This window comes from Xenopus laevis, chromosome 9_10S (assembly GCF_017654675.1).
Source record: "Xenopus laevis strain J_2021 chromosome 9_10S, Xenopus_laevis_v10.1, whole genome shotgun sequence".
Taxonomy (NCBI): Eukaryota; Metazoa; Chordata; class Amphibia; order Anura; family Pipidae; genus Xenopus; species Xenopus laevis.
The window spans coordinates 15,989,622-16,008,145 of record NC_054388.1 but is presented as its reverse complement, the minus strand read 5'-3'; the positions used below and the strand labels follow the sequence as shown (position 1 = coordinate 16,008,145).

Genomic DNA, 18,524 nt, shown 5'->3' with positions numbered 1-18,524 from the left:
AATGGCTACAACCACACAAAGTGCCAGTGAGGGAAATGCCGTTCTCATACATCTATTTGACATTACACAGGGCGAATAAGGTCCACACATACGGTGCCAGCACTCAATCGCCCCACCCCCAAGGCGCCGCCATGTTGGCCCTATAGTCCCACTGCGCAGCGGCTGTCCAGTCCCCAATTCACTGCGCATGCGTGTTCCTTTACCCCGGGGCCTTGCAGGGACCGTGACGTCACAGCAGCCTCCGCCCTCCGCCGCTTTGCTGCATCACCCGCTCCTGCAGCCGCCGCCGGGACAGGCCCCTGGACCCCCAGCCCACACGGGAGATATGGCCAAGGTGGAGCAGATCCTTCAGCTGGAGCCCCAGCAAGAGCTCAAGTTTCAAGGTACTGGGTTACTGGGGTGCTGTAGGGCAATCAAGAGGCACCAGTCACTCTCGCAATCCCCTTCATTAATCCTCTAATGTACGGGCTGAGGTGCTGCTGTGGAATGTGCGTATAGGGGCCGGGGCATTGGGGTTCATGGGCAATGCGCTGCTGGAAATCATGTCTAATGAGGTTTTGTGAGGCACATAGTAAATGGTTGGTTGGGCCATTGGGAATTATGGGTAAGGAGGTTTGAGAGGAAGACATGTGGTACGGGAGGCGGACGTGGGGTACGGGAGGCGGACGTGGGGTACGAGAGGCGGACGTGGGTTACAGGGGAGTTTCTGGGGTACGGGAGGAGTTATGAACGGCGGACATGGGGTATGGGAGGAAGACATGGGTTACAGGGGAGTTCATGGGGTACGAGAGGAGGACATGGGTTTAGGGGGGGTCCAGGGACACATTGGGTAGTGGGGATACCCTGTGGAAGGTGCTGAGGTACAAATATAATGGGGCACTGCTGCTACACGATGGTGATATGCCACTATTCCTAGGGCAATGTAATCTGGCCAGTTTAGGTAATAGGCCCCAATTCCTGTAACCTGAGGGCTTTATATGGCTCTTATTGTTGGAGGGGGCCCCATTCTAGCTTGGTACTGTGGGAGGAGCTGGGCGCCAGGGTACCAGAGGAGGGGTTGCCCATTTTCAGATCTGTAACAAGATCATTATTGGTCACTGGAATTCCTGCCTGGGGGGGGGTCTTGTAACCATAATCTCAGCGTAACGGGTTGCTGGGATACGTGGCCAAAGGTAGGGGGAGCCCTGTTACAGCCCTGCAAACTGCCAGTGTGGTATCTCTGCAAAGGAGATTATTGCTTCCTAATCATATGCCATTTGGAGATTCCCAGAGGTGCTACTGTAGGAGGGAGGCACCCATTCCTTATTCCCATAACCAGATCCATTGTTATTCATATAGGTGCCAATACAGTTTGGGAGCCCCAGTGCTATAACCAGTGCACAAAGGGGTATGTGTAGGGTAATTAGGGGGGTCATGTCACAGGAATCTGAATTGGCAGCACAGCATTGCTCCTTGTTGTGTACTTGTGCCAGTTGCATTGTGTTGGCATTGGCAGGTAGGTCACTATCTGTGGGTGTGACAATGAACACATTAGTAACACTATAGGTTTGATGGGGCTGGGGGATGGTGTTCGGTATTTTAGAATGACAAGGAAACCACCAAGGGAGGCCGGACAATTCTAGGAAAGCCTGGGGGAGACTGGAGGGTGAGTTTGGCCACCCCTGTAGCATGGGCGTGTGGGCCACTCCCTGACCTTTCATCCAGTGCCATATTGGCCTGTTCATTGGAACCTATCGGCTGGAGGTTTTTGTTTTTTTTATTTAATTTTATTAGGAAACATGGGATTTTCAGGGCTCAACAGGAATTCTAAGATCATGGAATTTTGAATCTGTGTATCTCTAATGGGTTGAAAGCTCTCTGGCCTGCGTTTGGCTTCCAAGTGTGTTGGGGGTTCCGGCTTTTTGTGGTTTCCCTCAGGAATAATAAGATGTAGCGGGCAGCCTATCCCTGCATCCACTGTGTCATTTTCTCTTGCACCATCATCTATATACACAGGACACACACACACACAACAGTGTCATGTCCTGGTAACAATGCCTGGGCTCTATTGTCTCATGCCATGTCTCCCAAGCTCAAGCTTGCCCCACCTGTTCTGGCCAGACACAGATTATCATGCTTCATTCATTCACAGCCAGCATGCCCCTCTATGGGCTTACAGTGCAGTGCACTGGGCCTTCCATATTTATAGTACATACCAGCCCTACTCTTGCATTTATGAATCAGTGATATGAGCCTGATTTTATGGGAAAACGGCTGACCCTGCAGAACTGGGAGCACATGTTGTGCATAACCCAACCCACTCAGAGACTGCCTGTACTGAATGTGAGTAAATATTTATGCGCTCGAGAGGACTAACCCATTTGGGGGGGGGGGGGTTTGAACAATCAATCAAGCCATTGCTTTCATTTGTCTTTTTTTCCCAGTGCATTAGATAGTAAATTGTCTTTCCAGTTTCAGAACACCCGGTTATACAGCCCTGCAGACTATATTTAGGTGGCATGCTTGGCCTGCCCTGTTTGTCTGGATCTTCTCCTTTTGTAGGCTGGAATTCGGCTAAATGTGCACAAAATGAGGGTTGTCTATCTCCGAATCAATATTTGTGTTTCTATGGAGGTGGGAGAAGTTTATTTTTGCATTTGTTACATCTTGGCACAAGTCTTGCATAAAGGTAGGATAGGATGGTTGGTTGCGTTTGGCACAAGCAGCCTGCTGAATTGCGATATAGTCTATATAGACTACTAATCTGAGACTGTGCTAGAATCAGGCACAGATCAGCTTCTTTGTTGAACTACCATAAATGAATGAGCTGCAATTTCAATGTAAAGGCAATGCTATGCCGGATAGTAGGAACAATGCATAGAGCAGGAGCAGAAGTGCTTCATTGTCACCATAGTTTGGTGGGGCACATTTTATTCTAGATAGGCCATTACCCATGTGTTGGGTTTAATTAGATGTATGAGCATGAACCCATGTGGAACAGGATGTGTTTATAATATTTGGGATCGGTTCAGCTAAAGCTTTACCAATCATGGAGAGTGTCTAACCTGCTCTTTTTAAGTTCCACCCAGGGCTCAGTAATTACATGGGATTGGTACACTGACCAAAGACTGGCACAAATGTAGCTGTTACAAGCAGGGCAGACATCCCTGCAGGTTTATTTGCAGACAAATGTAACGTTTCGGGGCCCTTCATCAGGTCTCCATGGTGTGTGTTTGCGTGTCATTGTGTACGTGTGTAGCACACACATGTGATAGCACAGTGATTCAAACAAGGAAACTTACTGTGACAGGTTGATTGAGAAAGAACTGCCCTATTTACCTTTGTACTGTCCTTTTTGTAGGAACCTCTTTTGATTCCCGCCTGACTAAATATAATGAAGCCCCAATCTTCTGTGATACTTACAGATTGTGCCCTGACCCCCAGTGTTGCCAGGCAGCTCTATGACATACAGTCTCTAATGCTGGAATCGTACTCCTCTGCCTGCGATGGAGGGGCAGTTATGGGCGCTTGGCTGGGAAATATACAGCATTTATAGGTTATATTGTTATGAGATATAATCTGTTATCTACTTGGAAATGCCGCTTTAAAATGACAAATAATGGCTGAATATACACAATCTGCCCATTGAGATATGACTAGTAAGGCCCACCCCCCTTTAATTCAGGTGTCTTTAAACTCCATTGACTCCATTAAAGGCTTATCAGCATATGTGTGGCAGCCCTTTCCGGCCATTAATATATATTACACACACAGATTGGGCTCTCTGGGAGTGAAGCTAATTTTGCTCCAGCACCGAGAGAGAGAAGGAATACACTCCCATTGCCAGAATGAAACCCTAGATCTATGTGTCCCCCACCACCTTACCCTTTACATGATACAGTGGAGCTTGGCTGCCTCACTTTACGTAATTTCACCCTTCCATTAATAGCCTTCCTGTGCCACTGCAGGAACCCTGCAGAATGTTACCCCTGCGTGCTGTGTGCTGGCCCAGCTGCTAAATATCAGTATACAGTTGGTGGAATTATATGTATAGGGGCCCAGGTATGGTTCCTCTATCTCCATAGACGCGCCAATAATATCAGCAGAAGACTTGGATTTCAGTCGGATCGTCGATTGGTCTGGCCGGAAAATTTTGATCGGGCGCCTTTGAAGCCATCCGACATCGGCCATTTTTAGTGCTGAATCGGCGGATACAGGTAGAATTCTATTGTTTCTACTAGAGTTCTGCAGCGGGTCGGGTACCCGCGGTACCCTGTGGGTTGTGGGTAGAAGTTCCAGGTGCAGGTTTTATCCTTTTTTCTGATCACGCCTACTTCCGATGATATCTCTTACAGTTTACAATGACCGCACTTCCTGATTCTTGATGGTCAGCGGGTTGCGGATAAGGTACTTGCGGGCCGGTAGCGTGTCCAAGCGGCTAAGAATGCGGGTCCAGGTTGCTGATTGCAGGTTGCGGGTATGGGTTCCAAAAAATGGACCCGCGCAGGACTCTAGTTTCTACGTGTATATCTGACGATTCAGCTCTACACGTGTGTATTGAAACAAACGATCTTTCCAGAAAAAAATCATAATTGTAACATCTATGGCCACCAGAGTGGGTGACACGGATTGGCTGAGTACAACTTTAGGGCCATCATGATCTGGATGTTTGCAGCAGTGTAGCATAGCAGTGCTGAAAACTGAATCAGACTGTTAGCCCAGTTGTACACATGGGTTGCTGTAGGTATTGTGTGTCTACATACCTAATGTCTCAGACAAGGGAAACCAGTTCTAACTATACAGGTGATTGTCCTAGGAGCAGGCAAGGTGTGGTTGTAATGGGAGGGGTACCGTACAGCAGCTAGTTGTCTACAGAAACGGGACTGGCCCTCCAGCCCACACCTGTGGCACATTAGCTAGTAGTCAGTGGCACATTAGCTAGTAGTCAGTGGCACATTATGTTGGCCACAGTAGCCCAGCTATAGAACTATATGTATATAAACATATAATCAGCTGCCTGCCCGTGACTTTCTCTTCTATGGGTGCCACTATCTACAGAACAAAGACATTTAACATTCCTGTCATATTTAACCTCTTCCTGGGAGCACAGAGGAAGAATGCCTTACCTTGCACTACTAACCGCTAGCCAAATGCTTTCACTCTTCGTTAGCATTAGGCAATAGGTTACATGAAAGAGGAAAGCATTGTCTTTTTTACCCATCTGACACAGGGCTGATTGATGACTGGCTCTGACATATGACCTGCATTGTAACAAGACTCAACAGTATGTTGCAACTTGTAACTAGACACACCAATGGTAAATCATTTCAATGGCCCTCATCACTCCAAAAAGGATTAAAGAAATTTGGTTCTTAAAGGGCAAGTAAAGTGTAAAATAGAATAAGGCTAGAAATTATGTATTTTGTATGCTAAATATAAACTTACTGCACCAGAAGCCTAATAAAACAAATGATTTATGCTTGCAAAGTTGGCCACAGGGGGTCACCATCTTGTTACTTTGTTAAACGTCTTTGCAAGACCAAGACTGTGAACATGCTCAGTGTGGTCTGGGCTGCTTAGGGAGAGTCATAAATTATCAAAACAGCACAAGTCAAATAATATCTGCCAGAAGCTGATACAGCAAGACTGATTAATAATCAGAATATGCAGATTGCACTGGGTCCTGTGTTGTCATGTAATCTAACAGTGGCTGCAGCGAAATAATCCTTCAAATAGAATCCTAGTTTATCTGTTTAAATCTGGCTCCATGATCTTTGTCCCTGCAGCTGGAGTTGGAAAACAGTAAAAGGGATGTTAAGGCAAAAATAAAATCCAATACAAATCTCTACACAGTCGCTGACTGCTCTACAGGAAAACAAACAAAGCTGCTTGAGTTCTGCATGGCTGGGAAGTAAGGCGGGGCTCCCCCTGCTGTTCATAAGTATGATTGTTTCCCTGCAGAGCAGTTGGGGACTGTCTGACAATTCCTATCCACACCGTTTTTATAAGAAACCTGACTGTACGCAGTGAAATTCTTTTCACTGCGTACAGTCAGGTTTCTTATAAAAACGGTACACATTTTTTAATTAGACTACAATTGGAGAGAGGTTTCTTTTTCATTAAAGGAGAAGGAAAGCTACGGAGGCATTGTATTGCCAATAGATAAGCTGCAATAGTGCAAGCTAGAATGCTATATTTATTCTGTAGAATGTTTTACTATACCTGTGTAAAAAGCTCTAGAAACTCTCTGTTTAGGATAGGAGCTGCAGTATTAACATGGTGTGACATCACTTCCTGCCTGAGTCTTTCCCTGCTCTGGGCTCAGATTACAGTAGAGAAGGGAGGGGGGCGGGGGAAGAGGAGCAAACTGAGCATGCTCTTGCCCAGGGCAATGAGGTTTAAGCTGAAGGCAGGAAGTCTGATACAGAAGCCCATGAGTACACAATAGAAGGAAAGAAATGCTGTGTTTCTTTTGACAGGGGACTCAGAGCAACATTACTTTGGGGGTTTACTGGTATATTTAGATGGACCTTTCTGATAAGGCTTACTTAGTTTTAACCTTTCCTTCTCCTTTAAAGAAAGCAAAAATTGGATTTTATTTTTTTGCCTTTACATGCCCTTTAAGGGCAAAACAGATAATGAAAGAAAAGTGTGGGAGTACAAACTAATGGAAACTTTCAATTCTTTGGAGAAAGGACTAAACCTGGGCCTTGCTACCTGTGTTGCTCTCCAGTTATTTCAATGTATCTCATGGTTAAAAAAAAAAAAAAAAAAAGACTGGGGACCCCCTCCCTTAGACAGTACAATATGAGGCTATAGCTTACTGTGTGCATATATGGGTAGGACCTGCTATATTGTTTCCCTTAGATAGTATGTGTGTCCAGAAAGTTTGATTTTTATATTTTTGTATTTCTACATATAAAGGTTAGTGACCCCTATCAACTACGTGCCCAAAAATTCCTTCTCTCTGTAATTATACATATGGGTCATATTGTTTCCCTTAGACCGTACAATATGAGGGTATAGCTTATTGTGTGCCCAGAACATCCCTTTTCTCTATATTTGTATTTATACATATGGAAGAAGGTGACATATTGTTTCCCTTAGACAGTACATTATGAGGGTATAGCTTATTGTGTGCCCAGAACATTCCTCTCTGTATATTTGTATTTATACATATGGGAAGGAGGTGCCATATTGTTTCCCTTAGACAGTACAGTATGAGGGTATAGCTTATTGTGTGCCCAGAACATTCCTTCTCTGTATATTTGTATTTATACATATGGGAAGGAGGTGCCATATTGTTTCCCTTAGACAGTACAGTATGAGGGTATAGCTTATTGTGTGCCCAGAACATTCCTTCTCTGTATATTTGTATTTATACATATGGGAAGGAGGTGCCATATTGTTTCCCTTAGACAGTACAGTATGAGGGTATAGCTTATTGTGTGCCCAGAACATTCCTTCTCTCTATATTTGTATTTATACATATGGAAGAAGGTGCCATATTGTTTCCCTTAGACAGTACAGTATGAGGGTATAGCTTATTGTGGGACCCTAGCTGGATGAAGCAATAATAAAAGCACAGTATGTGTGGCCGCTGGTATTGCTGTAGATACACAAGGCTTGGAGGGGGGCAATTCCTCGTACAGAAGTTCATTCCAGTGGGAGGTGCAAGATTTTGTGCTTTACAGTCTATTCATAGGGAAAAGTCACACTACAATTTCACTAACACGCTTCTAGACAAAAATGCAGTTGGTTTTGATTTTTTACATTTTTTTTTCTGGGTTTTTGAAGTTCTACTCTGCCTGTGAAACATAAAAAGACTTGTTTCTTTGGTAGCAGTGCCGGCAACAAGGAAACAGATCCGTTCTGCCTGTGCCATTCCATTAAAACAAACTTGCTGTATGACCGCGTGCAGGACATAATGACCCTTCTGCTAGTTAGTCTGCCCCCAGCATTCTTACAAGTGTGGAGGTGACTTTGGGTGCTGCTGTGTGAAATGCAACTTTTGGTTTTGGCCTCTAGGGGGGGGGTAAGTGTCCAAATATGAGATATACTGTGTTGAGACAGCCTTACATTCATAGTGCAGGTGCACCCGCATCCTGGGCTAAATAATTGCCTAAATAATTGGACCCAGGAGTAACCTAGAGAGGGGGCGGAGCTATTTGCAGGACCAGAGGTAGAAGTGTGTGGCATGTATTCTACTCTACTTACTGTATTATAGCTTTCACCTTTGGTCAGTGAGCGAGGCAGGCAAAGTTCAAGAGAGAACTCCCAAGGCCGCTGAACTACAGCTCTGTGAAGTGTACAGCAAACTTCGGCTCTGCTTAGCAAATTTTGGGATTAAAGGAAAATGATCAGTTTTAAAGAAAACATGGGGTTACTGTGCAAGTTGCTACCTTGAATGCCCTCCTGGCTTTGCAGGCCTCTTGCTTTCCACTGATTGGTTGCCAGGCAGTAACCAATTAGTGACTTGAGGGGTGGGCACATGGGTCATAACTGTTTGCTTTTGAATCTGAGCTGCATGAGGATCAACTGCAAATTCACTGAACAGAAATGTCCCATGTGCCCCCCCCTAAAGTTGCTGACTAACTCAGAGTTATAGAGCTGAAAAACAGGACATAGTGTTCTGACTATTATGTTAGACATCCAGTCACCATAGCTTTTATACATTAAATTTTTACCTAACTAATTATATTAGAAACATTTTCTATTTTGCACAGCCTATCTGTTTACCCAGTTTTTTTTACACTGAACTGTTCCTTTAAATGATGGGAGACCTATCCATAATCGGGACAGATATGGGCTTATGTGTAATAGGCCCTGCACCGTAAAGCAGGTAGAACCTGGGTGGTTCTTGCGAGTAGACCAGTTCTGATACATCACCTAATTATTTCAGTTCAGAATAGCTCCCCTTCGGGATTCTGGTAAATGGATACCATTAGTCATTTATCGTTCAAGGGCAAATGTATCCTCGCTGAGTATCAGATGCCCTAGTAATATCAGCCGGGGAGCTGCTCTTGGTTGAAGGAGCCCACAGGCTTTTGGATCCCAGTAGAGTTGCAGCAGAATCCTTCTTAAAGCTTCTTTCTTTCTTTTCTGATTTTGCCCCCATCTTCCACCCACAAGGTGCAGATATGTCAGCAGTGCTGTGTGTCTGCCCATTATCTTGCACATTAACCCGGCTATTCTGCTCCTGGCATCACATCACTGAATTGTCTTGGTTACAATGATTCACCCGGCCCTGTCACTGTATCCTGGGAAAGGTTGTTTTTTATCAGTAAACCTTCGAGCCATACCCCACTAATAAATACTGTATGTGCCTTTTTGACTTTAGCTCTTTTAAAGGGGAAGTGATAGTTGCAATATTTACTGTACATCCTGTGGTCCCAGCTTGATTATACTTCTCTTATAAAGCATATCCTATAAATTATATCCTTATAAATGGCTCTTAGCAATGTCATCAGTTGTAAATGGAGCTTAGTGATGTCATTTTTGTCTCATGACTCACTAAAACATTTAATATGGTCATGGAACTCCTAATAGCCTTATATTTTACAATAAGTTGTGCTTTATTCAATATATATACCCTGTTGTCCCATCAGCAGCCCCTCCCACCAGTCCCTTGTTTCCCATCAGCTCCTCCCACTGGTCCCTTGTTTCCAATCATCCCATCAGCAGCTCCTCCCACTGGTCCATTGTTTCACATCAGCAGCCCCTCCCACTGGCCCCTTGTTTCCCACTGGCTTGCGGTTTCCCATCAGCAGACCCTCCCACCGGTCCCTTGTTTCCCATCAACTCCTCCCACTGGTCCATTGTTTCCAATCATCCCGTCAGCAGCTCCCCCCACTGGAATTTTGTTTCCCATCAGCAGCCGCTCACACTGGCCCCTTGTTTCCCACTGGCCCCTTGTTTGCCACTGGCTTGCTGTTTCCCATCAGCAGCCCCTCCCACTGGCCCACTGTTTCCCATCAGCAGCCCCTCCCACTGGCCCACTGTTTCCCATCAGCAGCCCCTCCCACCGGTCCCTTGTTTCCCATCAGCTCCTCCCACTGGTCCCTTGTTTCCAATCATCCCATCAGAAGCTCCTCCCATTGATCCCTTGTTTCTCATCATCCCATCAGCAGCCCCTCCCACTGGTCCCTTGTTTCCCATCAGCAGCCCCTCCCACTTGTACCTTGTTTCCCACTGGCTTGCTGTTTCCTATCAGCAGCACTCCCACTGGTCTCTTGTTTCCCATCATCCCATTAGGAGCCCCTCTCACTGGCTCGCTGTTTCCCATCAGCAGCCTTTCCCCAGATTCCTTGTTTCCCATCAGCAGCCTCTCCCACTGATTCCTTGTTTCCCATCAGCAGCCTCTCCCACTGATTCCTTGTTTCCCATCAGCAGCCCCTCCCACTGGTACCTTGTTTCCCATCATCCAGTCAGTAGCCCCTCCCACTGGTACCTTGTTTCCCATCATCCAATCAGTAGCCCCTCCCACTGGCCCCTTGTTTCCCATCAGCAGCCCCTCCCACTGGCCCATTGTGTCCCATTAGCCACCTCTCCAACTGGTCTTTTAGCGAATTGAATGATTCACTTTTTTGTTACTCAGGTGACTTCAAGCAGTTGACAAAAATCTCAACAATGGCTGTTGTGCATTTCAGTGTCGGTGATCTGAACCCAAAGCTTTTCATAAACCATTGAAAGTCATAGCACCAATCAACATGTAGCATTTACCTGTCACCTGTTCTGTGTATATCACATATATGATATATGGGTTACTGGACAAGGTGGAAACTAAAGGAGAATTTTTAAATTTAGCAGTAGTCTTTCCTTCTCTGTATATTTCTATTTATACATTATGGAGGGAAGGGCGCATTGCTTTCTAATTAAGACAGGTGGGGTTTATAGCATTTGGGGATGATTACATTAATTTTCTGGTATATTTACAAATCTTGCTGCTTGTGTTTATTGCCAGGACCCTTTACAGACGTCGTCACTACAAACCTGAAACTCGGGAACCCCACAGATAAAAATGTCTGTTTCAAAGTTAAGACCACAGCGCCTCGCCGGTACTGTGTGCGTCCAAACAGCGGAGTGATTGATGCCGGATCCTCCATCATTGTGTCCGGTGAGCAGATTATTTCTATGATTGGCTTTATGGTTTCACAATGTAAATGGGGTTTTCACCTTTAAATTAACTTTAAGTATGATGTACATCAGGGGTGTCCAAAAGGTAGGTTGGGATCTACCAGTAGACCTTTAGTTGGTGATTAGTAGATCTCAAGACACTGTCAAACATCTTGACTAAATTACCCTTCTGTTTTATTACTTTCATTCAAATATTTATTCTGTTAAGGTTACATAAGAAATAGTTGTTTTTTTTAAATACAGTAATATAAATTCAGAATGCTAACAGTGATATTATAGATGGACAACATCACTAAAAGTAGACCTCGCATTAGTAAAGTATGGGCACTCCTGATGTATAGAGTCTAATATTCTGAGACAATTTGCAAATGGATTTCATTTTTTGTTATTTATGATTTTGGAGTTATTAAACTTTTTATTCAGCAGCTCTCCAGTTTCAGCTATCTGGTTGCTAGGGGCCAAATTGATTATATATAAATAAGAGACTGAAATATGAATAGGAGAGGCCTGAATAGAAAGATGACTAATAAAAAGTAACAATATCAATAAATTTGCAGCCCTACAGGGCATTTGTTTTTAGATGGGGTCAGTGACCCCCATTTGAAAGCTGGAAACAATCTGAAGAAGAAGGCAAATAATTTAAAAACTATAACAAAGAAAAAACGAAGGCCAATTGAAATGTTGCTTAGAATTAGCAATTCTATACTAAAAGCTAACATAAAAGTGAACCACTCCTTTAAAGTAAGTCGAGGATTACAGTACTGGGTATGTGCATTGGTATTTATGCTGTGGGAAGCTAATTGGGAGCTAATTGAGAGTTAAGTTAAAAAAACATTATAGTCCCCTCAAGTACATCCTCCTTCAAGCACAATGTTCACTATTTTAATGCTTTATAAAAGAATACCATAATGAATATCTGCTTCCAGTTGTGCTGTGTCTCAGAAATAGGGCGATCTGGCTACATGCCCTCCGCTTTATCCTACGTGCGCTCTCGACTTCTTCTTAAGTCGGAGATGTGGAACGCGCACGTAGGATAAAGCTGAGGGCATGTCGCCATATTGCTCTATTTCTGAGACACGGCACAACCGGAAGAAGATATTCATTATGATATTTTTTAATAAAGCATTAAAAATAGTGAACATTGTGCTGTAATGAGGAGGTACTAGAGGGGGCTATAATATTTTTTAGGGATACACCGAATCCAGGATTCAGTTCGGGATTCTGCCTTTTTCAGCAGTATTCAGATTCTGCCCTGCCGAACCGGATCTGAATCCTAATTTTTATATGCAAATTAGGGGCAGGAGGGAAAGTGCATGATTTTTTGTCACAAAACAAGAAAGTAAAAAATGTTTTCCCCTTCCCACCCCTAATTTGTATATGCAAAATAGTGGTTTCAGTGCATCCCTAATATTTTTATTTAACTAAAAAAATTTTTTGTGTTACTGATCTTTTAAGTGATATACTGAACACTTCTTGTTTGTGTTATTGCAGTGATGCTACAGCCATTCGACTATGACCCTAATGAGAAGAGCAAGCATAAGTTCATGGTGCAGTCCATCATAGCACCATCAGACACCTCAGATATGGAAGCTGTAGTAAGTGCACAGAGATTTTTATTATACAAGAGTAGACCAATAGAAATTGATTGCATTGATGTTTGAACCCTGTGTGCCATTGTCCCAGTGTCGTCCTTAGGAGTCTCTATAGCAGGGGACCCCAATTTTTTTTACTCATGAGCCACATTCAAATGTAAAAAGACTTGGGGAGCAACACAACCATGAAAAAGGTTCCTCTTGGTGCCAAATAAAGGCTGTGACTGGCTTTTTGGTAGCCCCTATGCAGCCTACAGGAGGCTCTGTTTGTCAGTGCACCTGGTTTTTATACAACCAAAACTTGCCTCCAAGTCGGGAATTTTAAAAGAAGCACCTGCCTTGAGGCCACTGAGAGCCAAGGGGCTGGAGAGCAACATGTTGCTCACGAGCCACTGGTTGGGGATCACTGCTCTATAGTAATGGTTTGACAAGGGGTATCGCATGACCTAAAAGCACAGCAGGAAGGTGCACCCCAAGATTAAGATAAGGAACTGTGCCATCTAGTGGTATTAAAGAATGCAAGCAAATAAGAATGCGAGAACGTGGATGTCTGTTGTGTAAATTGACAATATAAAACAGGTAACTGACAAGAGAAAGCCCGTAAGTATGTGGAGGGAAGGCAAGCCCTGATCTTTTACATCCTGAATGCCTCTCTCCCTATAACACCAGTTACTGGTTATTTTTATCCATGCAGAACAGGAATGGGATTCGTTATCCGGAAACCCATTATCCAGAAAGCTCAGAATTACGGAAAGCGCGTCTCCCATAGACAACATTGTAATCAAGTAATCCCAATTTTTAAAAATGATTTCCTATTTCTCTGTAATAATAAAACTTTCCCTTGTACTTGAGCCAAATTAAGATATGATTAATCCTTATTGGAAACATAACCAGCCTATTGGGTTTATTTAATGTTTACGTGATTTTCTAGTAGATCCGTTTTCCGGAAAACCCCAGGTCCCGAGCATTCTGGATAACAGTTCCCATAGCTGTATGTAGATATGCTGAGATGGCACTTCCCATGCCAAGCCTAGAGCTTGAATAGTTGCATCTTATTAACCTTATCTGTGCTTCTGTTTTTACTGCTTTTCTGCCTTTACGGTGCTTTAAACTGCCCTTTACAATGGGTTTTATTAAATGGGTTTGAATCCTATAGATGTAAACTTTTCTATTATTGCATCAGACAAAAGATGCCTTGTGTGTGTATCTGGCATGTAACATATTGCTTGCTGTAACTAGGGCAAAGTTTCCTGTAGTCCAATGTCCACCATTCCTTAATGCTTTGCCGAGACTTCATGACAGTACTGGTGTCCCTTGCAAACACTTTTTCTCTGCACAATATTTGTTATGAGTCTATTTGCAGCACAGTCATACAGTCAAATATTGAACTATTTATGTATGCAAGTATATATCAGCTGGGAACACTTTTTATATTTACACATCAGCACTCTCTTAATTACTCTAATGACCTGGTTCATTGCCTCAAGTCCTTTGCAATGGATATCAATTTGCTTGCACTTTCAATTTAACACAACTTTGCTACATCAGAATCTTAGCCACTTCGCTAGTGGGACTCAGGTGCCTAATCCCAGAGTTCTACAGTTTCCTGGCACCACTTTAAGGAGCAGTTCAGTGTAAAATAAAAACTGGGTAAGTAGATTAAAAAATGTTTCTAATATAGAGTGACTGGATGTCTAACAGAATACAACTTCCTGCTTTTCAGCTCTCTAACTCTGATTTAGTCAGTGACTATAAGGGGGACCACATGGGACATAACTGTTCAGTGAGTTTGCAATTGATCCGTAGCATGCATCTCAGATTCAAAAGCAAACAGTTATGACCCATGGGCCCTGCCTTAAGTTTCCGATTGGTTACTGCCTGATAACCATAATGAGTGGAAAGTGAGAGAGCTAAAAAAGCAGGAAGTAGTGCTCTGGCTATTATGCTAGACATACAGTCACTTCAGCCATTATACATTACATTTTTGGCTAACTAACTGTATTGAAAAATAATATTTTTTATTTTGCACAGTCTATCTATTTACCCAGTTTTTATTTTTATACTGAACTTTGTTTACCAAGCACAGTATCCTCAGCGTAATTTAAAGGAGAGAACTCACTCAACATTGTCTGGGTGCCCTGAACCTGTAGCAAGGGGAGAGAATTAGCAATAAACTTGACTGACTTGCACACTGGACCATTCACAGAGCAGGGATTTTAAAATAGAATGTTTATTTAATCTCACTATAAAATACTACTGATCAAATGCCTCTCTAATTCTTTCTCGGCTATGTGCGGTGGGGGGAATATTTTGTCTGTAAACTTGTATGCGCATTTTTACAATACTGTGTGCTCAGGCCAGAACAAACAAGAGCATTTTAAGTGTGTGCGCTGGCCCCAAAATGCGTGTGCGCTGGCCCCAAAATGCGTCTGTGCAAGCACACCGTTGATGAAACATTGCTCCTGATGCTTTTTGTACAGAGTACATAATCGTAGGTGCCTATGATTACATAACCTGTACAAAATACTGTGTGAGTCATTCAAGTTTAATTCTCTCTGCAGAACACACAGATTTTTCATTTGTCTTCATTGTTTTAATGGGCACATTTAATCTTTCACAGTGGAAAGAAGCGAAGCCGGATGATCTCATGGATTCCAAGCTCCGGTGTGTGTTTGAGCTGCCGTCCGAGAATGAGAAAGCTGTGAGTGTTAAAACTTTCTTCTTTGGTAACTGCATGTGATTTATCTACTTATGTATTACAGGGCCAGAGTCATACAGGGCCCAAAGCAAATGGACTTACTGGTGCCTCATTTAGTCATATACAATAAGTTAGTTCAACTGCCAGTTGTTGATGTTCTACCTTAACAAAAAAATGACAGTCAACAGATTTGCCAAAAGTAATCTAAAGATAAGCCTCCCGTACATCATGGGACAGGGTTTGTAAATAATGGAAGTTTTCCCTTCCTTATTTATAAACTGCAGCTTTAACTACTTCTGCCTCTCTCTCCCCAAATAGTGCTTTTATTTACCGTATATACTCGAGTATAAGCCGACCCGAGTATAAGCCGAGGTACCTAATTTTACCTACGAAAACTTATTGACTCGAGTATAAGCCTAGACACAACTACAGCCCTGTCTCCCAGCAGCGCACATTCCGCCAAAGCGACCCGCCCCAGCAATCAACCGGACTTCTTTGCAAAGTTGATGGTGACAGAGAATTGCCAAACAGATTACTGTGTGCATTGTCCCACTGTCCTACTACCATGTGCACAGGGTGCTGTGTGATATTGCCATCACTGTTAATCTTTCGTATAACCACCAGAGGGCGCTGTGTGATATTGCCATCACTGTTAATCCTTCATATAACCAACAGAGGGTGCTGTGTGATATTGCAGTCACTGTTATTCTTTCATATAACCAACAGAGGGCGCTGTGTGATATTGCAGTCACTATTAATCTTTCATATAACCAACAGAGGGCGCACTGTTATTCTTTCATATAACCAACAGATGACGCTGTGTGATATTGCAGTCAGTTATTCTTTCATATAACCAACATAGGGCGCACTGTTATTCTTTCATATAACCAACAGAGGGCGCTGTGTGATATTGCAGTCTCTCCCCAAGCGAACTGTTGGTATAGGAATGATTAAAAGTGTCTGCAATCTCAGCTACTGCCCGCTGACTCGAGTATAAGCCGAGGTAGACTATTTCAGCATATTTTGGATGCTGAAAAACTCGGCTTATACTTGAGTATATATGGTAAATCTCAAAATATTGCATTAGATGTGGCTGCTTTAAGACCCTCTATTCTGTATTTTTTCCCCACAGCACGATGGCGAAATAAACAAAGTTATTTCTAGCAGCAGTATAACAAAGACAGAGTCCTCGCTGTCTAAATCAATAAGTTCCAATCTGGATGATTCCGAGTATAAGAAAGTGGCGGAAGAAAACAAGAGGCTGCAGGCGGAAATGCAGAGGCTACGGGAGGAGTACAAGCAGTTTAAGGTACCGGCATGGGTCTCCCCTTAAAAACCCTGCCTTGATGGAAAAACTTAATTTCATTTTTCTTTCAATTTCCAATATCCCTTTAATATAAACTATTTAACTATTATACAGGGAAACTCTGAGTATCCCTTGTGTTTTATACACGAGAATGTGCCCTCCTAATGGGAATTGTAGGGATATGGGAAATCACTGAAGGGTTCTGTGATCATATAATAGCACAAGACTTCAGGCTGAGTTATACAGGGAACTCTGAGTATCACTCATGTATTATAAGGGATAATGTACCCCCTACTGTAAATGATAAGGATATTAGAAGTCACTGAGGGGTTGTTCTGTGACCATATAAAGGCACAAGACTTCAGGCTGAGTTATACAGGGAACTCTTGAGTATCACTCATGTATTATAAAGGATAATGTACCCCCTACTGTAAATGATAAGGATATTAGAAGTCACTGAGGGGTTGTTCTGTGATCATATAATGGCACAAGACTGCAGACTGAGTTATACAGGGAACTCTGAGTATCACTCATGTATTATAAGGGATAATGTACGCCTTACTGTAAATGATAAGGATATTAGAAGTCACTGAGGGGTTGTTCTGTGATCATATAATGGCACAAGACTGTTATACAGGGAATCAGCAGTCACTGAGGGGTTGAGACAGGTATGTCTGTGCAGAGTATCAGACTGTGTTACTGCCATTTCCCTGTTCTGACACAATCTTGTGCGACTGTTGCAGGAGGAAGACGGTTTGAGAATGCGAAAGATGCAGCCCACAAGTAGCCCCCACCGACCAGTTTCTGGCCTTGCAAAAGAAGAAGGCGTTAACACTCGGATACTTGCACTGGTCATCCTCTTCTTCATCATCGGTGTCATAATAGGGAAAGTGGCCTTGTAGACAAAGCATGCGAAAAGAAACAAAGCAAGAAATCATACTGTCGATGGTGTAGCCATATCAAGAAATAAATTTATTCATAACAATGTCTGAGAGATGGAGGAAAAGAAAAGCAATGTAAAACATTTCACAGCTCTTGCCTTTACCTTACTTCCCGCACAACTGTAACATTCGCTTTTAGGGTCAGATTAATTAGAAAGTCCGATTAAATTAACAAGCGTCACGATTAACTCTTTATAGTCATACTGTACAATGTCATTTTAATGAAGAACACACAAGAAAAAAACAAAAAACACTTTTAACCTGCGGGTACGTGTTGCCGGGTTAATTCTTTTAAAAAATATGAAAGGAACAAAAAAAACAAATTGAGATCTAATCTGCTTTTACACCTGTTTCTGATGCCTTTCTCCCCCCTCCCTTAGGTGGTTCTGGCTGTCCATGATTACATTACAGCTATATACTGAATATATGGAATATAATATGATTATATATTCCCAAATCCAAAAGCAGGATTATTTACACACACACACACACACACACACACACACACACACACACACACACACACACACACACACACACACACACACACACACACACACACACACACACACACACACACACACACACACACACACACACACACACACACACACACACACACACACACACACACACACACACACACACACACACACACACACACACACACACACACACCGTGTGCAAACGCTTTTCCTGTGCCAGTCCTGTTTTTTCATACCTTTCAAGGCCCCAGCTGATCTGTATGCATAGCACCAGGACCTGGCAGACATATTGGAAACTATTGCCATTATGATTTTTTTTTTTAAATGGGGAGGTCCGTCTCCTTGGTTGTTATGGTCAGCACCCTAAATGCCAACATTTAACAGGGC

The 18,524-nt window shown here is 43.1% G+C and overlaps 1 protein-coding gene across 1 annotated transcript; it reads left to right on the top strand.

Annotated features, from left to right (window-relative positions):
* Positions 1-271: 271 nt before the first annotated feature.
* Positions 272-17,696, top strand: vapb.S (VAMP (vesicle-associated membrane protein)-associated protein B and C S homeolog). The gene is given in 6 exon segments (NM_001095059.1): positions 272-383; positions 10,943-11,095; positions 12,607-12,710; positions 15,328-15,408; positions 16,538-16,714; positions 17,455-17,696. Coding segments are annotated over 6 exon segments (732 nt in total). The 5' UTR covers positions 272-325; the 3' UTR covers positions 17,614-17,696.
* The last annotated feature ends 828 nt before the right edge of the window (positions 17,697-18,524 follow it).